The sequence below is a fragment of the Lissotriton helveticus genome, chromosome 12 (genome assembly GCF_964261635.1).
Source record: "Lissotriton helveticus chromosome 12, aLisHel1.1, whole genome shotgun sequence".
NCBI classification, from domain to species: Eukaryota; Metazoa; Chordata; class Amphibia; order Caudata; family Salamandridae; genus Lissotriton; species Lissotriton helveticus.
The window spans coordinates 851,435,962-851,463,249 of record NC_136073.1 but is presented as its reverse complement, the minus strand read 5'-3'; the positions used below and the strand labels follow the sequence as shown (position 1 = coordinate 851,463,249).

The 27,288-nt window shown below is 49.2% G+C and overlaps 1 protein-coding gene across 3 annotated transcripts in view; it reads right to left on the bottom strand.

Annotated features, from left to right (window-relative positions):
* The window catches only part of LOC144798343 (protein-lysine 6-oxidase-like), an 85,239-nt gene that overhangs the window by 14,274 nt on the left and 43,677 nt on the right, over positions 1–27,288 (bottom strand). Inside the window, exon 2 of one of the 3 annotated variants that reach the window (XM_078669178.1) lies at positions 12,796–12,945. The exons of the other annotated variants lie outside the window; for them this stretch is intronic. Within the exon in view, the coding sequence (XP_078525304.1) occupies positions 12,796–12,945 (150 nt within the window). The remainder of the gene's footprint in view (positions 1–12,795; positions 12,946–27,288) is intronic. 3 annotated transcript variants of the gene reach the window in all.

Below are 27,288 nucleotides of genomic sequence, written 5' to 3'. Positions count from 1 at the left end.
ATAGAAACCCAGAAAATATGTAACTACAGAAATGAATTAAAAAATGTAGCTGACCAAGAATGTACCTATAAAAACTATCTAACAATTGAGCTACTCAACCCATGGTATAATGTAACTATAATAGCTGTGTAACAATGCAACTATACTAATCCTTAAAAATGTAACTATTGCAACTATGGAACTATGGAACTGTGCAGTTATGCAGCAGTAGAGCTATAATATTTACAAACATGTCCATACAAACTATGCAACTATACGAGCTTCATAGACGCCTATTTGGTAATATTCCTAATGTAACTGTGCAAACTGTTACAATTCCACTATATTAACTATACATCTTTTGTAACACTGTGACTATATGGCATACATTTAAACGTAATTATACTTGTACTAAATGTTTAACAATAAAATTGTGCAAACTATGCAACAATACAACTATGAAAGTGCATATAAATATAAGTATCTTATACAACAACATACATATATTTATTGCAAGCAAGGAACCTGTAAGAGCTATAAAACAATGAAACTTTCAAAACTGTTATACTGCCACTGTATGAATTATGTAACAATGCAAGTATACAAACTAAGTAACAATGTATTTATAAGAATCATTTTGAAATGCCCCTAATATACTATGCAAATCTGGAAAAATGTAATTAAATGAACAATATATTTCTACAAACTCAAACTATTTAACAATATATTTATACAATGCAATGATACAATTTAGGAATGTAACCACACAAACAATATAAGGATATAACTGTGTACACTAGTCCACTATAATAACTACATAACAATGTAAATATAGTGTATATGTAGCAATATTACTATATGATCAAGTTATCAATTTAATTCTACAAACGATATAACCATCTAACTATATGACCTACTAATAATCTGCAACTGCACAAGAATGCAACCAGATGAACTATGTAAATGTTACTACACAATAATCCAACAATGTAACTGCATATGAACTATGTAAATGTTACTACACCATAACCCAACAATGTAACTGTGCAAACTACTTGGCAATGTAACTCAATTAACTATGTTATGATAAAACTAGCTCAACTATTTAGCACTGTAGTCATACAAACTGTGTAACAAAATAACCATTATATCTGCATGAACTGTAAATGTAAATGTAGACGTATTTGTAAAGCGCACTGATACCCCGACAAGCAGTGTGTCCTGGCGCTGTACTCATACCGCTAGGGAACCCATCCTGGCTTTTCACAGTGAAATGTCCACTCCTAGGCATCCCCGGGGTGCAACCAGGCATCCCCAGCGCTGTAGGGGGCCGTTGTGGAGGTTAAGCAAGCTATTGCCCAGAGTTGCAGCGTGGGACTCATGCTCAGAGTAGGCACCGAGGCGAGAAATCAGGTCCGAGGAATTATGAGCCCAAGATCCACCAAATCAGCCGAGGCGGGATTTGAACCCTGGTCCCGGCCAGACCTCTGTACCAGGGACTGCCGCTCTAAGCAGTGAGCCACACTCCTCCACCTAACTAAACAACTACAGAAACTCATATACTGCATATATATATTGGCGGTCAGAATTTAACTATATTATCAAATTAATAAAGCAGCCTATGACCTATGCTACAATCAGTGTATGTGGTGTAATAATGTACCCATACAAAACATGTGATAATGTTGCATTTAATCTATACAGACTGCAATTTGCATAACATGTTAACCATTCAAGCTGCCTAACAACGTAACTATTAGAACCATGGCACAATGAAGCCCAACAAACTATGTATGGTATTGTATTGTAATTGCATTTATATAGCGCCTACTACCCCTGATGGGGCATTAAAGTGCTTTTTCTGCGCGTAGCACGCTACTCCTGAACCCATAAAGGATTAGTGGCGAATAGTATAGTGGAGTATGAATGTAATTTGAGTGGTGGATATGTTAGTCAGTTATTTGGATTGAGAAGGTTAGTGGCGGGATAGAGGCAAAAAGGTTAGCATTTGTATAGCCCTTACTACCCCTGACGAGGCATCAAGGTGCTTTTTCCGCAAGTGGCACGCTACTCCAGCACCCATAAAGGATTAGTAGCGAATTAGTGTAGTGAAAATATGAAAGTAATTTGAGTGTTAGTCAGTTATTTGGATTGAAAAGGATATTGGAAGGATAGAGGGAAAAAGGTTTGCATTTATATAGTGCTTACTACTCCTGACGAGGCGTCAAATCGCTTTTTCTGCGAGTAGCACGCTACGCTGGAACCCATAAAGGATTAGCAGTGAATTAATACATCTACATTCTAACTATAAGCTACAGAGCAGTGTAACTGTACTAAATATTTAGCAATGCAACTGCTTTAATTACACACCAATGTGCATATACAAACTATATCCTAATCTATTTATACATATAATATTAATACCAATTGAATTATGCTGCAATATAACTATACAAACTATATAACCTTATGAACTATGTCACAATATAAATATGCCAATTATAGACTAATTTGAATATACCAACTATGCCTGGACAGACTATGTAACTGTGCACATATATGTACTATGTAACAATATGCGTATGCAAGTTACATAGCAATGTAACTATAAGAGCTATGATGCAGTGTAACTAAATGAAGTAATTTATAATATAACTATGAACCTTGTAATGCTGCATCCACGCCGACTATCAAAAAGTTCAATCATAGAGCAGTGGAACAATGAAGCCTTTGTAACCGACCTTCCTATTACAGGAAGTAAAGGTCAGAGTAAAATTGAATATGCAGTTAATGTTTTTATGACTTCTTAATTGATGGTGATGATTAAAAAAATAACACGTGTATGGTGAAGGGATGTGGTATAAAAAGCAGAAAGAACCCACAGAAAGGGGGTACAACTAGTAACAGAAAAGTGGCAGAGAGATACATAAAATAGTATAATGGTGGAACTCCCACTCAGAATGTAGGATAAGGTGAGATAACTGATATTAATGGCCAGAGCACATGTGGCAATGCCACAAATGACTTTGTACACTTTGATTGAGTTCTCTATGGCGGAAGTTGGACACATATCAAATCAGACTGCAGTATAAGCAATACGAAAACAGGTGTTAAGCCTGGAGGGTAACAAGCACTGGCATTAGCAAATATGTCTGGAGTTGACCTCATGCAGTTTGGATTTGCCAATGCTTGGTTTATATTGCCATGATTTTTAGGTCTCGCCTGTCGATGCGCATGCGCATCGAGCAAGCGAGACTATAGGGGCTCATCCACACTTTATCTAACTTGCAAGGAATCGTGGCGATTCCTTGCAGTGCCCGTGACTTTTAAGCTCAATGCGCATGTGCATTGAGCTTAAAAGCGCGTGCACAGCCGCCCGCATTCCTCCGACACCTTTGAAGTGAAGCTTAGCTTCACTTCAAAGGCCCGGCTTGTTCACACCCACATGCCGCTCCGCCCCCTCCCCTGAGTCATCCTGCCTGCCCCTTCCCGCCGTGTCGCATTTCTCCTCCCCCCTCCCCTCTCTTCCCTCCGTCTTGGTTCTTTTGTCGATGTTCTTGTTTTCCTTCTTTTTATATACGTGTGTACGTTTTACAGTAATTTGAAAAGTGTTTCTGCACCTATTCCAAGTCCGCCTCTGTGGAAGAAACAACACAAAGTCAAATTTTTTCACAATTAAATGTGCCGTTTCTATTTTTGGAATTGTTGTTCTTACTGCCAGTGTTATTAGTCTGGCAAGTTTTGGTGGTGACATGTTTACTTTTCCTGCTTCTTGTTTTTTTAAAGAGGTTTAGGCTTGCAGGAAAAACATTTTTAAAAATGTAACGATCGCACCAGCTTGTGTCTGCTTTGCCGGTGCTTATTACCTGTTGCCGCCCGTGGTCCGTTTCACAGTACGCGGTGTTTTTCTCTGCCCGGGAAGTGTTTGGAAGTTAGACTGATTAACTATTAGTGGACAACTCCTCGTCCAAGCCGAAACTAGCAGTCTCGCACCTCGTTGTTGGAGTCGGAGGAGTGGCACTTAAACACATCCTGTCTTCCCTGTACTTTACTCATCTACGCTCTGCCATCTAGCGGTTACTCACTTGATAGCAGCGTTCTGTGTTCCTGTTAAGAGCATTTTCTGTTGCATTGAATTGCTTAAAAAATACGGGCTTATTGTTAGTATTTATAAAACTAATCAAAACAAAGCAAGCAAAAATAAAAAGTATATTTTTTACTACTTACATTATATTAACCTAAAATGTAATCCCGAAGAGTCCCTAAAATGAGTTACTCCCCATCTTATGAGAGAGAAATTGTGTATTTAACTTGAAGCATTTTACACATCTTCCATAACAGAATTCATAGTGAATGAGTGGATGGATGGATACTCTTAATAGATTTTACTATCATCTTAGAATTTAGTTCTGTGTCATCTTGGGTTTTTACAACTTGATCTCTGGCGAGTCAGTGTTGTAATTACTTTGATGCAACATCTCTTCTAGGATGTACTTAGTGACAGAGCAATTACAAATCTTTGCAAAGCAAATTAAGCTATCATCAGTGGGTTGGAGAGGTTGCTTCAAATGAGACTTCAGATAAAGCTGAACGATGCTCATAATAGCAAGACCCGACTAATAAGCTATAAATCCAACAGTAGACATTCATTACAGGACTGTAACTACTCCGGTTGCATGTACTAATTTCACCAATCAATCTTGCCACCACATCCACCACCACATCCACCACCGCATCCACCGCCACATCCACCGCCACATCCACCACCACCACATCCACCACATCCACCACCACATCCACCGCCACCACTACATCCACCACCACTACATCCACCACCGTATCCACCACCACATCCACCGCATCCACCATGACATCCACCGCCACATCCACCACCGCATCCACCACCACATCCACCACCACATCCACCACCACATCCACCACCACATCCACCACCACCGCATCCACCACCACCGCATCCACCACCACTACATCCACCACCGCATCCACCACCACCACATCCACCGCATCCACCATGACATCCACCGCCACATCCACCGCCACATCCACCGCCACATCCACCGCCACATCCACCACCACATCCACCACCGCATCCACCACATCCACCACCACATCCACCACCGCATCCACCACATCCACCACCGCATCCACCACCACCGCATCCACCACCACTACATCCACCACCGCATCCACTCACCCTCAACACCTCACCCTCACACAGTGCAATAGGTCTCACAGGATTTTTAGTTAAAGCTTTTACAAATGTTTATTGCTTTTTTGATTTGTAATTCTTTAGCATTGGCTACAAAAAATAAAAATGCAAAAGATTTACAACAAAAAACCCATAAACAATTCTAAATGCACTAACTCTAATGCTGCGAGACCTATTGCATTTCCAATGCTTGTTGTAAATAAATGTTGTTGGCGGAGCTAAAGTTCCATCACAAATATAAAGAAAATTAGCCAAAAACTAACCTAATATTTGGTCTCAAAAACACACATTTCATAGTAATCCTTAGCACAGGCCCCCGGAGATCAGATCAGGTCTTAATGCAAGGGGCTACTAAGAGTTCTCCTTCAAATATAATAAGCCTCGGATGTCAGTACCCAATAAAACAAGTTCCCCTTTCAACCTATCAGGTCCACAGAGCACAGCACCCAATGCAACAAGACACTAAGGGGTCTATTCCGATTCGGGGAAAAAATCGTCCGTACGATTCTTTTCTGGAGCCGTCTCCGTACGAATCGTGAACATGCCGTACCAACCGACGAGTACGATCTGGACCGGGGGATGAGGACGCGATTCGTACGGTCCACGTCAGGTAAGGGCGATTCTTACAGAAAAGCACACATTCATATACACACCGTACGGTGCGTACACCCCATGATCGTAGGGGTACGGTGCGTACCCCTGCGATCATGTGGTGTACGCACCGTACCCCGCGATCGCAGGGTGTACGCACCATACACCCAGCGAACATGGGGTACGGTGCATACACCCTGCGATTGTGGGGTACGGTGCGTACACCCCATGATCGCAGGGGTACGCACCGTACCCCTGCGATCATGAGGTGTACGCACAGTACCCGGGGGGGACGTTCCGTACCTGTTTCGGGGCGAACTCTGCTTTTATGGCTGTTTTCAGCTCCCGTAGAAAAAGGGTCGTACGGTGCTTACCCAACACGAATCGTACTTGCTGGGTTAGAAAAACCAGCCACGAACCGTACAGATGTCGCGTATAGCGGGTTCCGAGGGAGAATCGTACAGGGATTTGATTTGTACAGTCTCTGTACGATTCGTACGGAGTCCAGCTCCTGGTACGAATTGTACTTCGTCGTACGTACGGGGGACGTTGCAGGGTACGATTCGTATGGGAGAAACGCTCCGAGCAGCTATTCGGAGCGGTTTTTCCCGAATCGGAATCGACCCCTAAGAGTCCTCCTTCCAATTTAACAAACCTCAAAAGTCAGCACGCAATGCAACAATTACCCCTACCAACCTATGAAGCCGCCATAGCTCAGCACCCAACACAATGAGCCACCAATTGGCCCCCTCCAACCTAACAAGCCTCCAGAGCTCTGCAACAAATATCAAAGCCATCCATAAGTCTTTGTCCAATGCAAAAAGCATTCAGAACTCTTCACATAATATAAAAAGCTCCCAGGAGTCTGCTGCTAGGTCTGATCATCCAATGCAACCATCAGAACCTTTTACCCAGTATATCAAATCCTCAAAAAGTCTGCATCTGATTTAAGGAAACATTGAGCTCTACACACAATGTAACCTTCCTTCAGAGCTATGCACCCAGTGCAACAATCCCTAGAGAGCTCGGCAGAAACCATGCAAGCATGACCAGCCCTATGTACCTCTCCGTTGGGTGCCTTCATTAGCTGATGTTGTTACAAACCCTCTCCAGCTCTCCACCCACAAGAACATACATTTAGAGCTCTCCAGCATCTGTAACAGACCTTCTAGAGTGCTCACCCTATTCAGCTTATCCATCAGAACTTTGTAACGTGCAAGAAATCCTCCAGAGCTTTATCCCATACCATTTAGAGCTCTGCAGCGTGTGTAATAAACCTTCTAGAACACTCTACTTAATGTAAAATACCCTCAGAACTCTGCAGCCAGTGTGTCTGAGTTTCAAGAGCTCTCTGCCCATTGTAACATACCCTTCCAAAATCTACAGCATGTGTTACAAACCCTCTGAACTCTTCAATTAATGTAACATATCCTTCAGAGTTCTGAAGCATGCATGCATAACAAACCCTCCAGAGCGCTCCACTACATGTAACCTACTATGTAGAGCTCTTCAGCATAGTATAAACCTTCTAGAATATTCCACGCAATGTAAATTACCACCCATAATTCTGCAACCTGTGTGCCAAAGCCTCTTGTGCTCTCCACCAAATGTAACATACCCTTCAGAACTCTGCAGCATGTGTAAAAAGCACTGTAGAAGTCTCCAAATTATTGTAACATACCCTTCAGAGCTCTGCAGTATGAGCATGTGTAACAAACCCTCTAGAGCGCCCCAATTATTGTGGTATACCTTTCAGAGCTCTGCAGCATGAGCATGTATAAGAAACCCGGTAGAAATCTCCAATTATTGGGGCATGCGCATACCTTTGAGTTCTGCAGCGTGTGAAACAAACACTGTACAGCTCTCCAAACAATGTAACATACCCCTCAGAGCTCCGCAGCATGTGCAACAAACACTGTACAGCTCTGCAAAGCGTGTGCAACAAACACTGTACAGCTCTGCAAAGCGTGTGCAACAAACACTGTACAGCTCTGCAAAGCGTGTGCAACAAACACTGTACAGCTCTGCAAAGCGTGTGCAACAAACACTGTACAGCTCTCCAAACCGAGTGGCATACCCCTCAGAGCTCTGCACTATGTGCAACAAACACTGTACAGCTCTCCAAACCATGTGCCAGACCCCCCAGAGTTCTGCACTATGTGCAACAAACGCTGTACAGCTCTCCAAACCATGTGACACACCCCTCGGAGCTCTGCAGCATGTGGAACAAAGGCTGTGGAGCTCTCCAAACAATGTAACATACCCCTCGAAGCTTTGCAGCATGTGCAACAAAGGATGTGTGTGGAGCTCTCCAAACCATGTGCCACACCCCCCAGAGCTCTGCAGCATGTGCAACAAAGGCGGTGGAGCTCTCCAAACCATGTGCCACACCTCCCAGAGCTCTGCAGCATGTGCAACAAAGGCGGTGGAGCTCTCCAAACCATGTGCCACACCCCCCAGAGCTCTGCAGCATGTGCAACAAAGGCGGTGGAGCTCTCCAAACCATGTGCCATACACCCCCCCGGAGCTCTGCAGCATGTGCAACAAAGGCTGTGGAGCTCTCCAAACCATGTGCCACTCCCCCCCCAGAGCTCTGCAGCATGTGCAACAAAGGCGGTGGAGCTCTCCAAACCATGTGCCACACCCCCCAGAGCTCTGCAGCATGTGCAACAAAGGCTGTGGAGCTCCCCAAACCATGTGCCATACACACCCCCGGAGCTCTGCAGCATGTGCAACAAAGGCTGTGGAGCTCTCCAAACCATGTACCTCACCCCACAGAGCTCTGCAGCATGTGCAACAAACGCTGTACAGCTCTCCAAACCATATGACACACCCCTCAGAGCTCTGCAGCATGTGCAACAAAGGCTGTGGAGCTCTCCAAACAATGTAACATACCCCTCCGAGCTCTGCAGCATGTGCAACAAAGGCTGTGTGTGGAGCTCTCCAAATCATGTGCCACAACCCCCAGAGCTCTGCAGCATGTGCAACAAAGGCTGTGGAGCTCTCCAAACCATGTGCCACACCCCCAGAGCTCTGCAGCATGTGCAACAAAGACTCTGGCGCTCTCCAAACCATGTGCCACACCCCCAGAGCTCTGCAGCATGTGCAACAAAGGCGGTGGAGCTCTCCAAACCATGTGCCACACCCCCAGAGCTCTGCAGCATGTGCAACAAAGGCTGTACAGCTCTCCAAACCATGTGCCACACACCCCAGAGCTCTGCAGCATGTGCAACAAAGGCTGTGGACCTCCCCAAACCATGTGCAATACACACCCCCGGAGCTCTGCAGCATGTGCAACAAAGGCTATTGAGCTCTCCAAACCATGTGCCACACCCCCCAGAGCTCTGCAGCATGTGCAACAAACGCTGTACAGCTCTCCAAACCATGTGACACACCCCTCAGAGCTCTGCAGCATGTGCAACAAAGGCTGTGGAGCTCTCCAAACAATGTAACATACCCCTCCGAGCTCTGCAGCATGTGCAACAAAGGCTGTGGAGCTCTCCAAACTATGTGCCAAACCCCCCAGAGCTCTGCAGCATGTGCAACAAAGACTGTGAAGCTCCCCAAACCATGTGCCATACACACCCCCGGAGCTCTGCAGCATGTGCAACAAAGGCGGTGGAGCTCTCCAAACCATGTGCCATACACCCCCCCCCCCGGAGCTCTGCAGCATGTGAAACAAAGGCGGTGGAGCTCTCCAAACCATGTGCCATACACACCCCTCGGAGCTCTGCAGCATGTGCATCAAAGGCGGTGGAGCTCTCCAAACCATGTGCCATACACACCCCTCGGAGCTCTGCAGCATGTGCAACAAAGGTGGTGAAGCTCTCCAAACATTGTGACATACACACCCCTCGGAGCTCTGCAGCATGTGCAACAAAGGCGGTGGACCTCGCTAAACCATATGACACACACAACCCTTAGAGCTCTGCAGCATGTGCAACAAACACGGTGGAGCTCTCCAAACCATGTGACACACACACCCCTAAGAGCTCTGCATCATATGCAACAAACACGGTGGAGCTCTCCAAACCATGTGACACACTCACCCCTCAGAGCTCTGCAGCATGTGCAACAAACACGGTGGCGCTCTCCAAACCAAGAGACACACCCCTCAGAGCGCAGCAGCAGGTGCAACAAACACTGTAGAGCTCTCCAAACCATGTGCCACACCCGTCAAAGCTCTGCAGCATGTGCAACAAAGGCTGTGGAGCTCTCCAAACAATGTAACATACCCCTCTGAGCTCTGCAGCATGTGCAACAAAGGCTGTGGAGCTCTCCAAACCATGTGCCACTCCCCCCAGAGCTCTGCAGCATGTGCAACAAAGGCTGTGGAGCTCTCCAAACCATGTGCCAAACCCCCCAGAGCTCTGCAGCATGTGCAATAAAGGCTGTAGAGCTACCCAAACCATGTGCCATACACACCCCGGAGCTCTGCAGCATGTGCAACAAAGGTGGTGGAGCTCTCCAAACCATGTGCCATACACACACCCCGGAGCTCTGCAGCATGTGCAACAAAGGCGGTGGAGCTCTCCAAACCATGTGCCATACACACCCCTCGGAGCTCTGCAGCATGTGCAACAAAGGCGGTGGAGCTCTCCAAATATTGTGACATACACACCCCTCGGAGCTCTACAGCATGTGCAACAAAGGCGGTGGACCTTGCTAAACCATATGACACACACAACCCTCAGAGCTCTGCAGCATGTGCATCAAACACGGTGGAGCTCTCCAAACCATGTGACACACACACCCCTCAGAGCTCTGCAGCATGTGCAACAAACACGGTGGCGCTTTCCAAACCAAGTGACACACCCCTCAGAGCTCTGCAGCATGTGTAACAAACCCTCTAAATTTCTCCATTGCACATACCCTTCCATTTAGAGGTCTTCAGCATGCATAACAAATCTCTAAAGCTCTCCCACTAATGTAAAATACCCTTCAGTACTCTGCAACACGTGTAACAAACACTGTAGATCTATCCATCCAATGCAGTCACCAGAACTCTGCTTCCAGTGTAACAATGCCTCCAGAGTTCTGAATCCAATATAACCTTCCCCCAGCCTCCTAAATCAGTTGTACCATGTGCCTACTTCTATGTAGCTCTAGTGAAAGGGTCCCCATAGTTCTATAGCCACACTTTTCTGCACAACACAATCTGCCTATAAGACTCCCACCCTCCAGGACTTTCCCCTCCTGTCCCTGGTGCCACTCACCATGCTGGAAGTAGCGGGTTCCAAAGCCAGGCCTCCTGCCCCCTGGGCCGCCACTTCGAGACCTCAACGCGGGGTAGATATTGTACTGGACCGTGTTGTGGTTCTTGTAGGGATTTCTTGGGTCGTCTGCAACCATCCCTGCGGTGCTAGGGCGCCTCTCCTCCACCGCAGGGCTCACCGTGGCCACCGCTGTGGGTACCCGCGCCACTGAGGTAGTGCCTATGTCCACAGGGCCACCTCGACTCTGCCACCTGAGATTCACGTGCCCTGGCATGATATTCATGAGTTCATCGCTGGTGCGGCCAACTTCATTGAGTCCGTTGTAAGTGTGGTCTGAAGCCTGCTGTCTGACGTCAGCTGGGCCGGTGTTTCCTGGTATGATGTGTATGGGGTTTGAACTCTGCCCTATTACCTCAGCAGCATCTATATGTCTTGGGATGATGTCATTGGAGTTGGAATCCCGCTCGATGACGTCAGAGGTGCCTGTGTTCCCTGATATGATGTCATAGTGCCGTGAATCAGATTGCCTTATATGGTTGGTGTTGACAATCTCTTGGCCGCCATCACTGTCTGCGAGGTTGCCCGGGTGGATGTTGGTGGTAGGACTCACCCCCCTGGCACCAGGCGTCTGGGCCGCCCCCTGGTCGCGCGCACTCTGCGGTCCTGGGTGCCTCGGCGGGATCCCAGAGAGAAGGTGCAGTTTGCTGGCTCCATTGTTTGTGACGAGTAAGGCCCTGGTAACTGAGGGACCCCTAGCAACTGTAACTGAGGGTCCCATGGAAACAGTATGAGTTGTACCCCTGGTGCCAGTGATGGAGGGGTTCCGCGAACCAGTCACAAGGGGGCCGATGAAATTAGTCACTAACGGGCCACTGGGATAGGTGATTGCAGGGCCCCGAGAGCCAATGGCCATGTAGGCTCCCAAGCCTGTGACGGCGGGGTTCCCAAAGCCAGTGACCACCGTCCCATTGGAGTTAGTGACCATGGGGCTCCCGGATCCAGTGACTGTGTGACTTCTGGTGCCAGTGACAGAGGGCCCCCTGGAACCAGTAACTGTAGGAGCCTTGGAAGCAGTGACCACTGGGAATGGTGCTGTAGAAGCAGGTACACCTGGAGCCTTGGGCCTGGGAACCGCTTCCCGGCCGGGCTCCCTGGCAGACAGGTAGATGCTGTGCCGGGTGTCCTTGGCCCTCAAGTACTCGGAGCCCGTGCTCAGCAGGCTGTAAACCCGCCCATGGTTCTGCCAGCGAATGCGCTGTTTCCAGAGCCCGGCATGAGGTTCGCGCTGGCTCCAGACCACCCCTGAGAGCTGAAGAAACAGGAGCAGATAGGTGGACAAGCATTGAAGGTGCTGAGGCATGGTAGAGATTTCTAGGTCACAACTACCAGTAGTGAGGCTTCCTGAGATCAGGCAACTGCTTTTCTACTAACTTCTGGGGGATGGTGATTGGCGTGGTATGTGGATTGTACTTCAGAGGCTTGCAACTATTGAAAGTTTGCAGATGTCTTTTTCATCTCAAGCTTACTGAAGTGATTTTCAGGTGTAAAGCGCCTGACCTGAGATTGCGAGGCTGGTGCTCGCTGGTATTTGGGGTTCCTGGGAATTGGGCAGGTGACCCCTTCTGGGGTTTGACGATACGGCAATTGAGACACCAATGTGCCCGGGAGGCACTCGGGCTTCCCCGGAGAAGGTGCCCTGGCCTATTGGAGTCTGAAGATTCCTCAGATTGGATGGTCAGTGCTACCTGTGGTCTGCTGGTGAACACTTTGGTGTGAGACTTTGTGAAATGAACTGTTGGTGCTTCCTTTGGTGTGATCTGGGCCGCTGGCGCTCTCTGTCGTCAGCGGCTTCCTTATTTGGCTGGTGGTGCTCTCTTTGGTCCAATGCTGGTTCACAGCCGCCACAGGCGCTTTCTTTAATTTGGGGATCTCAGCGCCTTTTGACGTTGGTGCTTACTTTAGTTTGAGACTGTCGGTGATTGGCTGCCACTGCTGACCGGAAGCTGCTTTTGGTTGTCCTGGAGCGGTGAAGATGGAAGGGCCCTCAGCTGGACACCCCTTGAAGTTCCTGAGGTCTCACTGCTCAGATTCTGGGTGCACAGAGGGCTGGAGCCCTTCTTAGTTTGTGCTGCAGGCGAGTGCCCCGTGCCAGGCAGAGACACTGCGAGAACCTGTTCTAAGTCCTGATTTTTATGAGATCAAATCCTCAGGGCTGGGTTTGCACACTGACAGTCTTAATGGAAGTGCTGGGGAGTCCCCACAGGGTGCCCAAGTGTACTAGTGAATAAGCGTCCCAGTGCAATAGGCAAGTGGTACCCTGGTACAGGAGCTCCTAGCTGCAAGAGTCGTTGGATACCCCAATGTAGAAGGTGTGGGGTACCCTAGTGCAGTTGGAATTGTGCACTTCGGCAGGGGTGGTTGTTTACACCAGCGCGACAGGTTTTGTATTCCTACTGGGTGTCCCTGTGCAGGCGGTGGTGTGTCTTCTAGTGAATAAGATATTGTTTGCCACAGTGCAGGTGTTCTGGATGCTGCCACACAGCCAGTGATGCGTGGACAGGAGGTGTTGTGTGACCCGGTCCAGTAGATCCTGGATTGCCCAGTTTAGGTGGTATCGGCTGTTGCAGTGCAGGCGGCTTTGAGTGCTCTTGTGCAGTAGGTGTTGGGTGTCACCATATAGTAGATGCTGACTATACCAGTGTATAGTTATTGGGTGTACCCGAGCAGGTCGTTTTTGATGCCCTAGTGTAGTTGTTGTTGGGTGTCCCACTGACACAAGTGTTCAGCAGAGAGGTAGGCGCTACTTCCTTGGCACGGTTTGCTTTTGCGTTGGTAGCCTCAGTGTTGGAGCTTCCTGATCTCCTGGTGCTGCTTTGCTGAGCCCTTGGCACTGCCTGTTGCTGTATCACCCGGTGCTTGGGTGCTGATGTAGCAGTGGTGCCACTGCTTGGATGTTCATTTGATGGTGGTGCTGTTTTGTTGCAGGAGGTGATTGATCGCCTGACGCCTTGCTGTATTATTTGCACTCTCTGATGGTGGTACGCCTGATACTGGAGGGGACTGCCTCTATCCAGAAGGCACCTGGATGTGCAAAAACCCACTTTTTGAGGGTACTGGGAGTTGAACTGCAGACTGCCCAATGCACAGCGCCCCTGGTGCCCTCAGCCCGTCTCAATGCCTCCGTACCTTAGTTTCTAGGCGCCCTCGATGGAGGAGATGCTTGTCGTTCTGTGGCTGAGGGGTGCACCTCCACCGGCTCCTCTGCATCAGGTGGCACTGGATCCAAACCCAGAGTTGTAAGCTACTAAATCCAGGTTCCGGAATGGGTGAGTGTCCAGATGTGGGGTACAGCCATACTCGAGTGCTGTGATTGTTGGAAGCCCCACATTTGAGGTAACTGGTTGTCCAAGGGTTGAGGTTGCCTGATGTTTAACTGCTGGGGTTCCTAAATGTCCCAGTGCTCAGGTTGCCAAGTGTCCCAATTCTGGCTTTGCCGGAGTAGCTCAGTCCTGGCTCGCTGAAGCCTCGGTGCTGGCGCCGCCTCGCATCCAAGGGCTCAGTCTGGGGAATGTCCCTCCCCTGAGATTTGCCAATGTCCAGTTCTGGGGTTGATCAATATCAGAGCCTGACGGTTCTCCAGTGTCCCAGGGCTCAGACTGTCCAATGTCCCAGGCTGTCCAATGTCCCAGGGCTCAGATTGTCCAATGTCCCAGGCTGTCCAATGTCCCAGGCTGTCCAATGTCCCAGGCTGTCAAATGTCCCAGGCTGTCCAATGTCCCAGGGCTCAGATTGTCCAATGTCTCATCTGTCCAATGTCCCAGGCTGTCCAATGTCCCAGGGCTCAGGCTGTCCAATGTCCCAGACTGTCCAATGTCCCAGGCTGTCCAATGTCCCAGGCTGTCCAATGTCCCAGGCTGTCCAATGTCTCAACCTGTCCAATGTCCAAGGGCTCAGCCTGTCCAATGTCCAAGGGCTCAGATTGTCCAATGTCTCAGGCTGTCCAATGTCTCAGCCTGTCCAATGTCTCAGGCTGTCCAATGTCTCAACCTGTCCAATGTCTCAGCCTGTCCAATGTCCAAGGGCTCAGATTGTCCAATGTCTCAGGCTGTCCAATGTCTCAGGCTGTCCAATGTCTCAACCTGTCCAATGTCTCAGCCTGTCCAATGTCCCAGGGTCAGGCTGTCCAATGCCCCAGGGCTCAGCCTGCCCACTGTCCCAGGGCGGAGGACGCCCACTGTCCCAGTGCACAAGTTGCTCAGTGGACTCGTGCACGTGCTGCAGAGCGTCGCCCGTGGCTGGCTCTCCCGGTGCTCGCTCCGGCTGCAGCTTGAGAGATGCTCTTGTCTCCAGTACAGATCTTGTCTCTGCAACTCTCACTCTCTCTCCCTCTCTGCCTTTCTCTTTCCCTCGGTGTGTTCAACGCTTTGCTTGCACAGCCATCCTTCACTGCCCTCGGCCCGCCTGCCCCTCCCACTCAGGACCCACCCCCCACTGGATGGGCTGGATACCCTGAATTGTTTATTTATCACCAAAGCTAGAAAAGCGAGAGCCTTGTTGAAAGTTCCTACTAAAGGTTTATTTCAAGAAAAATCTCTGCATGCGCCTCGCACGGCTGAATATACATCTAACTTTGACTCAGTAAATGGATGAGGCCGAATGCAACCTACTGTGCTATTTTTGGGGCATTTCTGGGAAAACCTGTAGCTACAACACCTGATACCACCTTAAACAGATTATTATATAGAAACTCTTAGACACAACTTGCTTTTTTCTGATCAAGGGACGTGTAACCCATAAAATTAGGCCCTGGTGAAATTTCTGTTATGCCGGCATATTCTCAAGTGATTTTTCAAAATTTGCGTCACTCTTGTTACATAAAATTCCCGAAATTACATAATGCCATTTGGAAAAACTTTAGCACTGGCGCTCAGGAACTATTCAAATGACCAGACCGTGAGTAGCTGTTTTTTGGGGCACTTTGCATTTTTTCTGCACACAGTGGACGTGAGGATGCATTTTGAGCTAAGACATGGCGCTCAATGCCAGATTTTTTACGCAATTTTGCAAAAGCAAATTGCATGGATTTTGCACACCCCTATTTAAATAGTGGTTGGGCGGTACAGCACAGAACTGTCTTAAAATAGTGCTTAGTGCATTGTGTAGAATGCATTGTTATGGGAGAGAATGTGACACACAAAAAAGAAACCACTCGTTTTGGTAGACAAACTAATATATACAAAACAGTACAAACAATAACTATGGGGGCTGTTAAAAATCATTTACTTTCTAATAGTTGGGAAAAGTGTAACAAAAAAACACGTATTTGGGAAAATTGTAAGCAAGCATTTTTGTTGTAACTCCACAGAGCTTTAAGACTGATCTGATGGTAATTGTGCACCATGTAAATCCCCACTATATGCATGCATTTTCTCACAGGACAGTGACCTTGCATGCACTCCACCTACCTAACCATTACTTTGCAGTGTTATAGTGTCAAGCCACTTCTAGGCACTTAGATCTATTTATTATTGTTTGTTTTTTGGCATGGACAAGGCCCATAGGGTGGCAGAGCGCTGTACATAGCAGCAGTGTCGTACAGATAATCTAAACAACTAAATTATTTAAAACCAAGGAACAAGGGATGCTGACAATGTCTTTGCATCCAATTCAGACTCTGATGCTGCCTCTTGTGTGTGCATTTCTAGATTGTGAAATAAACCCTGAGGGGCAGGACCTATTTTAACATGCCATGGCCACGTTTTTGTACTCAGGTCTGGATTGGAAAGGCCATTTGCGCCTGTAAATTCAACCTACATGAGCAAATACCTTGATTTACAAGTTCAAACTCACTTTTAGCATTCAGAAAACATGAGCATGTACTCCTAAAGCAATTTACAAACACTCAGCTTACCAGTTTGGTGGAATATTAATTGGGAGTTAAAATTCTCCCATGGGTGGACTGTGGACCTTTCTGGGATCCCGTGAATCTGCACATATTCGCAACAATTTTTTCACTACCAGGAAAGGGTGTGATATTTGTGTCAATGTCAAGAGTCCATCTGTTTCCAGAGTGGCTATAGGCAGGGCCACCTGAATTATACGATTCTGCGGCCATGGCAATTTTCACGCAATTATGGATTTGCTGTACGTGCCACATACCCCATCACCTGCTGCAGAATCTGCAGATTTTTTTTTCTTTCCCAAAACTCTTTTTATTGAGAGATCGCATAAAATCACAGCACTCCGAACCCTGGAGGAGCTGTAACAATAACAGTACATCATAGTAAGCGATTCATTTGACTGTAAGAATATTGTTCCCTCCACCCCACACCCCAACTTCCCAACCCTCCCTTCCCCCTCCCTCCTTTTGCACAACGTCTCTCTAGGTTAATCATATATGAATCAGTATATGTATCATTGTCTCTACATGCCCATCACAACTGCCCCTCCTCGCCTCCCGCTGGTGGTGGAGGGTCCAGCCATAGGCCCCTGTAGTCTGCCCATCGTTTCCAAGAATCTGCAGATTTTAACAAAAAAAATTGTTTCTAGCTTAAACGGATCAAAAGTTACCAAAAATATGGCGACACAGGTTCCTGTGCACCAGAACACTCTTCTAACAAATTGACTGGTCAGCTTTCATTTGCTTATTGCTGTATTTGGGTGTTAAATTGTCACTAATAAGCTGATCTCTTTTCCCAGACACTGTTTCCCGATGTAAAAATGATAAAATAATGAAGTAAAACTATCACAAAATGTGTCGCATTATTCCACATAATTTGCCTTTTCTTGCTGCATAGTTTGTTCAACCCTGCGGCATAATTTGGTCCTCCGGTTATGCATATTTCCAGTGGCTCTGGTTATTGATATAGAAAACCAAATAAACTGGTGAGGGTGGGTGATAGCAGAAAGAGTTTGTCCAGAGGAAAAATATTACCCTCTTGGAGAAAAAAAGAGAAATAAGTTAACATGCACGATTTGCACTTTAAGAATGAATACAAAATTTTCTAGCTATCGCGACAAGAATTTTAGATTCTATTAAGGACACGGAGGCGAGGATTATGCTTTCTCATTTCTTTACTGCACAAACAGCAGCCAATGAAAGTAGCACTACAACAGTAAAAAACAACATTTCCCATGAGGCTTTGAACCACGCCTCCAATACAGTAACCAATCACAGAGGTAACAATCATATAAAGTATAGAGACACTAATCTGGCCTCCTCTTTCTTTGCGCGAACAGTCTAGTCACAGAGAACAAGTCCGTAACTCTCAACGGAGAGAACAGTTCCTTTGTACTTCTCAACGGAGAAAAACATCCATAACTTGAAGGATCATCCTCCACCAGGGAAGAGCAGCAGCACCATCCATAGAGGGCAATTAACTCTTGTTGGAGTCATTTCCTGAAACAGAAAAAGAAGTTAGAGAAAAGAATTCCACAAACCCTATGTCTCAAAGGGCGGGTACAAAGTTGTTAGGCAGTCACATTTCAAACAACTTACAGTTATCTAACTGTCCCAACGGGTGGGATAATCCTCGCCTCCGTGTCCTTAATAGAATCTAAAATTCTTGTCGCGATAGCTAGAAAATGTTGTATTCTATGGCAGGACCGGAGGCTTCTGATTATGCTGGTTCAAAGCTCAACAATCAAAGCTCCTCAATCACAGCATCAGAAACATGAGGAATAGGTTTATAGTAGAACACTTTAAACATGGAATCTGAAGACCAGTCAGCAGCTTTCAAGATATCTTCCAAACGGGAACCCAATAAATAGGCTTTAGAAGCCATCGCACCTCTAGCTGAATGGGCACCATAAGTAGATGTATCAATGCCAGCTTCCGACATGATCCATCTAACCCATCTGGCCAAGGTAGCCGCAGCCACCGGCTTGAAGGGTTTTTGAACAGAGATCAGCAACTGGCCCAAAGGATCCACCCTATGTGCAAGAGTACGCTCTTCATAACACTTGAGGCATTGTAACACACATAGCTTGCTGTTATGTGGAAAGGCGGGATACTCCACAGAACGTGACATGGTCTTAGTACGTCGTGTAATGACAAAAGAAACACCGTGAGGGGAAAACATCATACCAGCCAAATCTAGAGCCCTAACATCTGAAACTCTGCGACATGAAATAAGATACAAAAGCATAGTGAGCTTGGCAGAAAGCTGTTTCAACGATAAATCACCATTAGAGGGCCAGGTTTCCAACAAATTAAGTACCTTCGTAACATCCCACATTGTGGAATACCTGGGCCGAGGAGGATTGGCCACACGCACACCTTTAAGCAACTTACATACCAAGGGGTGCATCCCCACAGGCTTACCCTCGATGTGATCGTGGCCAGCAGAAATCGCAGATCGGAAATTGTTAACCGACCTGTAAGCCAGGCCAGCGGCTGCACGTTCCGATAGAAAATTCAGTATTTCAGTCACATTTGATCCCACGGGATCCACTTGCCGAGAAAGGCACCAACCCACCCAGGTCTTCCAAGATGCAGAGTATCGTTTCCGGGTGGAAGGAGCCCATGCTTGCTGTATAAATCCGGAAGCTTCCTGTGAAAGGCCTGCAAGGCGGTCATGTCGCCTGAGAGCATCCACACCATTAAGGTCAACTGTTTCTGCAGGATTAAGGGATGACACGCTCCCACTGGGTCCTGCAGAAGCGTCGGGAAGACCGGGAGCCGGAATGGAAGATCCACAGACAACTCCAACAGTGTGGGAAACCACGACTGAGTCGGCCAGAACGGAGTCACCAACACTATTGTCGCTCCCTGCCGGCGTACCAACGCCGCTACTCTCGGGATCAGTGCAAACGGAGGAAAAGCATAATTCCTCTGTTGCCCCCAATGGTGGAGGAACGCATCCGTCCCCATAGCCATCGGGTCCGGCCTCCAACTGTAAAAGAGGGGAAGATGGGCATTGAGGCGGGATGCAAAGAGGTCCACTTGACAGGGGCCTCGCATAGTCATGATCTGCGAGAACAGCGATGGATGAAGTCTCCAATCGCAGAAGTCTCTGAGAAAACGGGAATTCCAGTCTGCCACCTGGTTGAGCTTCCCCGGAAGGTATTCTGCCACCACAGAGATTTTGCGATCCAGACAGAAGTGCCAAAATTCCTTCGCAATGTGGACCATCATGCGGGACTTCGTCCCTCCTAAGCGGTTGATGTATCTCACCGCTGAGACATTGTCCATTCGAAGGAGAATGCAACAATTGCTCCTCAGTGGTGAGACAGACCTGATGGCAAACGACCCTGCCAACAACTCTAGACAGTTTATGTGTAGTGTAAGTTCGTCAGACAGACCTGATGGCAAACGACCCTGCCAACAACTCTAGACAGTTTATGTGTAGTGTAAGTTCGTCTGCTGACCACCGTCCTGCTGTGGTAAAGTCTCCACAGCGAGCGCCCCAGCCCCATTGACTGGCGTCGGATTCGACTACCACATCCGGGGTTGCGCCGAAGATGGCTCGGCCATTCCAGGCCGACATGTGTTCCAGCCACCACTGGAGCTCCTCCCGGGCCTCCACGGAGAGCGGAATTAGGTGATCGTAATGAAACCGCCTCTGAAGATAAAAGATTTTCAATCTCTGAAGGGCCCTGTAGTGCAAAGGGCCGGGGAAGATGGCCTGGATCGACGAGGCCAGAAGGCCCACGACCCTCGCCAATACCCGCAGAGAAATTTTCTCCTTGGACAAGGTGGATGTAATCTCCCTCTTGATGGACCTGATCTTGTGATGGGGAAGTAGTAATTGAGCCGCAACAGAGTCTATCAGGAAGCCTAGAAACTCCATCTGCTGATTCGGTATCATCACCGATTTCTTGGTGTTGATGACGAAGGAGTAGTTTCTGTCCTGTAACTCCAGTTCTGTAGTAGGGGTATCTCTGTTATAGTCATAATCTAGTGAATAGTCCCGCCCATGTGCGTGGACCCCGGAGCAATCAAAAATAATCTCTTACAGTGTCAAAAAATGCAGAAAATGCATAGACACTTAAGAGAGAATTTAAAGACAGATAATGCAGCCAAAAGGCTACACTGTCCAGTACTTCAACTAGAAATTTCCACCATAAAATCCACAAAACAGCAAAGCCTGTACAGATTTCCCTTGCTTAACAGCAAAATCCCTCAGGAATGATAGAGAGAAGAACCTGGACAGACAAGCCCCATAGGCTGCCATTATGTGGCTTAATTAGGATACTGTGCCTTTAAGAGAACCTTCCAGAACCTTCTCTCAGTATCCCAGAATGCATAGCAGGTCCAACTTAGCCTCAGTTCTTTTCGAGGGCGTAGGAAACGCCAGACCTGTAGCATTATGATCATGAACAACACTCCACCGGGGAGGCGGGAGGGCGCTTATGACTATAACAGAGATACCCCTACTACAGAACTGGAGTTACAGGACAGAAACTACTCCTTCTGTAGTAGGGGATCTCTGTGTATAGTCATAATCTAGTGAATAGAATGGCAAGCCCATCCCCACACCAAGCGGCGGTGGAGAATAAAATAACGCCACTACTGTGCGAACAGATTCCGCAGCGAAGCCTGCCCAACCTGAGCGTCTGCCCTGGCATCAGTGTCCAGGCAGTAATGCTTAGCAAAGGTATGGACCGACTTCCAAGTGGCCGCCTTGCAGATCTCTGCAATGGGAACATTACGGAGCATAGCTGTCGTAGCAGCTTTGCCCCTGGTGGAATGAGCCTTAGGCTTACCTCCTAAGGTCTTATCAGCTTTGTAGTAACACAACTGTATGCAGGACACAATCCACCTCGAGATGGACTGTTTAGAGGTAGCAAGACCTGTCCTGACTGAGCCATAATTGACGAACAATTGGTCTGACCTACGAATATCTTTAGTCTTATCAAGATAAAACTTCAGCACCCTCCGCACATCCAGGGAATGTAAAGACCTTTCCGCCGGAGATGAAGGATTCTGAAAGAACGTAGGCAAAGTGATAGTCTGATTGATATGAAAATCAGAAACAACCTTGGGAAGAAACTTAGGGTGAGTACGCATAACAACTTTAGCATTATGAAATACAGTATAAGGTTCTTGGCAACACAATGCCTGAATCTCACTCACCCTGCGGGCCGATGTAATGGCCACGAGGAACGCCGCCTTCCAGGACAGGTGCTGCAACGAAGCCTTATGAATGGGTTCAAAAGGCTCCTTCATCAATCTGGACAGCACCACATTCAAGTCCCATGAAGGCGAAGGAAGCCTGACAGGAGGGAACACTTTCTTCAAGCCTTCCAAAAAATCTTTGATCACAGGGATCTGGAAAAAGGAAGTCTGTGAAGGGCCTTTCCTGTAGGCAGTCAAAGCAGCCAGATGAACCTTAATGGAATGGACATTAAGGCCCGACTGCGCCAGATGAAGCAGATATGGAAGGATGACATCTTCCTTGCATGACGTAGGGTCATAGTTCTTAGACTTGCACCAGATGCAAAACCTCTTCCACTTGTAAGCATAGGAAGTCCTAGTGGAAGGTCGCTTAGCCTCCTTCAGTATGCCCATACAATCCTCTGGGAGATTCAGATGGCCATATTGCACTATTTCAGGAGCCATGCCGCCAAACTCAAAGACGAGAGGTTGGGGTGCACCATCCGCCCCCCGAACTTCGTGAGAAGGTCCGGCCTGCACGGCAGCTTCATGTGAGGAAGGAGAGATCGGTGAAGCAGGTCCGTGAACCACCACTGTCTGGGCCATTCCGGGGCAATCAGAATCATTCTCGCCCTGGATTGAGACAGCTTGATGAGAACCGCCGGAATCAGGGGAATTGGTGGAAAAGCGTACAGAAAGCTGTTCGACCAGTTGATCCATAACGCGTTCCCCAGCGTCCCTGGCTGGTAGTACCTGGAGGCGAAGCCTCGGCATTTGCTGTTTTCGGCGGTGGCAAACAGATCTACGTCTGGAGTTCCCCACCTTGCGAAGACTTCTCCTAGTACTTCGTCGTTTATGACCCATTCGTGGTTTTCCTGCACGATTCTGCTCAGCTCGTCTGCCTGAACATTCTGCACACCTGGCAGATGGGTGGCCGTTATCGACAGTCCTCGAGCCAGAAGCCAGTGCCAGATCGCCTGCGCCTCCTGCGACAGAGTGCGCGATCTCGAGCCCCCCTGCTTGTTGAGGTAATACATCGTAGTCGTGTTGTCCGTCTGAACAAGCAGAGAGTTGGTCTGAAAGGACGGATGAAAGGCCTTCAGTGCCAAGTGAACAGCTCTCAGTTCCAGGAAATTGATGTGGTACGTGGACTCCGTCGGGGACCACGTCCCTTGAATTTGCAGATCTCCGGAATGCGCCCCCCAACCTAGGAGAGACGCATCCGTCACGATGGTCTGTGTGGGAATGTCCTTGTGGAAGGGAACGCCTCTGAGGAGATTCTCCTTCGAGCACCACCACTTCAGAGACTGAAGAGCATGTAGAGACAGTCGTATCCTGTCGTCCCAAGAACCTCTCCTCTGGTCCCACTGATCCTCCAAGCACTCCTGCAGAGGACGCATCTGTAGCCGTGCGTGAGGAGTGAGAAAAATGCAAGAGGCCATCGATCCCAGTAGAGAAGACACGGTCCTCACCGTCGCAGCCGGAGTTTTCATGAGAGCCTGAGCCTTCCGAACGAGTGATAAACGTCGCTCTTCCGAAGGAGACACGCTTGCTGACAGCGTATTGATGGAGGCCCCCAAGTACTGGATGCACTGCACCGGAATCGGGACCGACTTGGACATGTTGATGTGCAACCCCAGCCTGTTCAAGAGAACGCACGTCTTCTGGAAGTGTGCTCGAGCTTCCGAGAAGGAGGAGGCTTTGATCAACCAATCGTCCAGGTACGGGTAGACAAACACCTTGTTCTTCCTCAGGTGTGCCGCTACCACTGCCATACATTTTGAGAATGTCCTGGGTGCCGACTTCAGTCCGAAGGGTAGCACCGTGTACTGATAGTGATTGGTGCCGACTTGAAAGCGCAGAAATTTTCTGTGTTTGCATGCACTGGGCACGTGGAAGTATGCGTCCTGTAGATCTATGGCACACATCCAGTCTCCCCGTTGCAGCTGAGGGTAGATCTGATGCAACGACAGCATGCGAAACTTTTCTCTGCGAATCCACTTGTTTGCCTGCCGCAAATCCAGAATGGGCCTGAACTCGTTTTTGTCCTTCTTGCGGACAAGAAAGAACCGAGAGTACAGACCTCTTCCTCTTTGAGACAGAGGTACGTCTTCGATCGCCCTTTTCCTTAGCAGAACGTCCGCCTCCGTCTGAAGCTCGCGCAGTTGATACTGCGAGCTGACGGGAGGAATCGATGGAGGAGGGCTGGTGAAACGTAGACTGTATCCATTGCAAACAATATTCAGCACCCACTTGTCCTGAGTAATTTTTCTCCACTCTGCCAGAAAAAATTGAACGCTTCCCCCCACCGGAGCGGGTAACGGACGAGGGGGAAGTAACAGCTCAGGGACGGGACCCGGCCGGGCCCTTGGTCGCGGTAGAGGACTGTTGACGACCTCTACCACCCTGTCGCTTCTGGAAGGGCTGCCTGTACTGCTGCTGCTGCTGCCGCTGTTGATGTTGACCAGCAGACTGCCCCCTTCCACGACCCTGCGCCCCAAACCGACGCTGGTACTGTCGGAAGGGTTTCTTTTCCTTGGGCTTTTCCAGGCCCACTGCCGTCAGGGTCTCCGCTTCGGCCTTCATCCTGGCCATCTCATCATCCGCGTGCTTCCCGAAGAGGGTATCTCCGGAAAACGGGAGATTCGCCACGCGTTGCTGTGCCTCCGGTTTCAACGATGTCAACCTGAGCCAAGCATGGCGTCTCTGGTGAATCCCGTGGCAATATCCGTGCGCGGACAGCAACGATATGTCTGCTGCAGCGCCGATGGCCTGATTAGAGACCAACATCCCCTCCTTGACGATCTCCACAAAGTCCTCCTTGCGGTCTCGAGGGACGAGGTCTGCGAACTGCTCCATCGAGTCCCAAAGGGACCGGTCGTAACGTCCCAGCAAAGCCGAGTCACTGGCTGCCTTCATGGACGAGGCGGATGTCCCACACGCCTTGCGACCAGCAGAATCGATCCACCGGCTCTCCTTGTCCGGAGGCACCGTGGACGCAGGGGAGGTGGAATGAAGCTTCCGAGCAGCAGTCACGATGACTGAATCCGGTACCGGGTCTTTCCTCAAGAAGGCTGGGTCTGAGTCCGGAGCCCTGTACTTTTTCAGTATCCTGGAAGGGACAGATCTCACCGTCGCCGGCGTCAGGAATAGCTGTTCGGCGGGCTCAAGGAGCCCCGGCACCAGAGGTAACAGGGGGCGAGACAAGTGCCTCTTGTGTAAAGTCTCAAAGATTACCGAGGTAGAAGCCGTAGGCGCTTCAACCTCAATGCCCAACTTCGCCGCACCACGCAGGAGAACCTCCTGAAATGTGCTAATATCGTCTATCGGAGACACCCTAGTCTCCGGCGAATCGGACAGCGTGGGCGAGTAGGAACGGGTCCCAGAAGGAGAACGTGACCTGGACCGACGTCTCTTGTGATGATGCCTGGATCGTGATGAAGATCCGCGGCCACTCCTCGATCTGTCCCGTCTCCCCGAGCGAGACCTCGACCTCTTGGGCCTCGGACGCTCCTTCGGCCTCCCAGGGTCAGGAGCTCCAGGCTTCTTAGGAGTCTTCTTCGGAGGCGTCGGGAACTTAGGCATCGACACCTCCCTCGGTGGGATCGGGGGTGGAGGGGCAACCGGACGCGGGTCCCGCGGAGCCGGCTTCGGAGGCGGGGTAGGGGCCTTCGGAGGAGGACCCTTCGGCACAGCAGGCCGCGGAGGAGGCGTAGACGGCTTCATCGGAGTATCCACCCCGGAATGCGCCGGTCCCGGCGAGCCATCACCTCTACCAGAGAGTGGGGAGCCCCCCACAGTCCTGGGCCTGTCCTTAGGACCTACAGACGCTGAAGACCGGTGTCCAGACGACGACCGATGTCCCCTCGACGTCGAACGGTCCTTCGGCGTCGACCGAATCACACCCCTCGACGTCGAACCGTGTCTTCGTCTCGACGTCGACCCCGACCAGATCGACGAGCCACGAAACCTCGACGACGGGCGATGGTGCCTCGACGGCGACCTCGACCTCTTCGCCGGTCTCGACGTCGACTTCCTGGATCGCTTCGACGGCGACCCTTTGGATCTCCTCGACGTCGACCTCTCCGACCTTCTCGACGTCGATCTTCTCGACCGTCTCGACGTCGGCCTTTTGGAATGCTTCGACGTCGACCTCTTCGGCGCCGGAGATGCCTTTTGTCTCGACGGCGACCTTGACGACGAGGATCCCCTCGACGACGATGTCCTCGACGGCGAACGGCGGTGTCGCCTCGACGGCGAGCGCCGACGCCGGGCCCTCCGATGTCGATCACTCGACGCCGACAGCGACGACGAGGATATCGACACCGGCTTCGACGGCGGCCGGAACACGTTCCTCGACGTCGACGGGCGACGTTTTCTCGACCCAGAGCCCTGGGGAGACCTGGAACTGGCCGTTGACCGTCCCCTCGACGTCGTGGTCAGCGCAACTGACCCAGACGGAGACCTTGGGCGCGGGCTGGTCTTCCTGCCCCTGGGGAGCCCCCCAGAGGCCTCAGCATGGGTAGAAGGAGCCCCTCCTGACCCACCTCGTGCCTTCAGCTTCCTCTCCTCAAGCCCCTGAAGCCTGATCTTCTTCCTCTCCTTCAGGGTCCTTCCAGAGAAGCTTCTGCAGATCCTACACTCCTCAGGGATGTGGGAAGAGGGAAGGCAGAGAATACAGACCTCATGGGAGTCTGTCTTGGCCTTCTTTCTTGAGCACTCAGGGCACTTGTCGAATAATGCAGGCATTATTGAACAAAAAAGAGTGCAGAAACACAGAAAGAAAGTCACCAGAGTACTTTAAAAGTACCAAAAATCGAAATCAGTGTAAAACACCAACAAAAACCCTTGAAAGGGAGAGCTCAATGCTCCAGGGTCCTGCTTGCAGGAGCCGGAAAAAAGAACTGAGGCTAAGTTGGACCTGCTATGCATTCTGGGATACTGAGAGAAGGTTCTGGAAGGTTCTCTTAAAGGCACAGTATCCTAATTAAGCCACATAATGGCAGCCTATGGGGCTTGTCTGTCCAGGTTCTTCTCTCTATCATTCCTGAGGGATTTTGCTGTTAAGCAAGGGAAATCTGTACAGGCTTTGCTGTTTTGTGGATTTTATGGTGGAAATTTCTAGTTGAAGTACTGGACAGTGTAGCCTTTTGGCTGCATTATCTGTCTTTAAA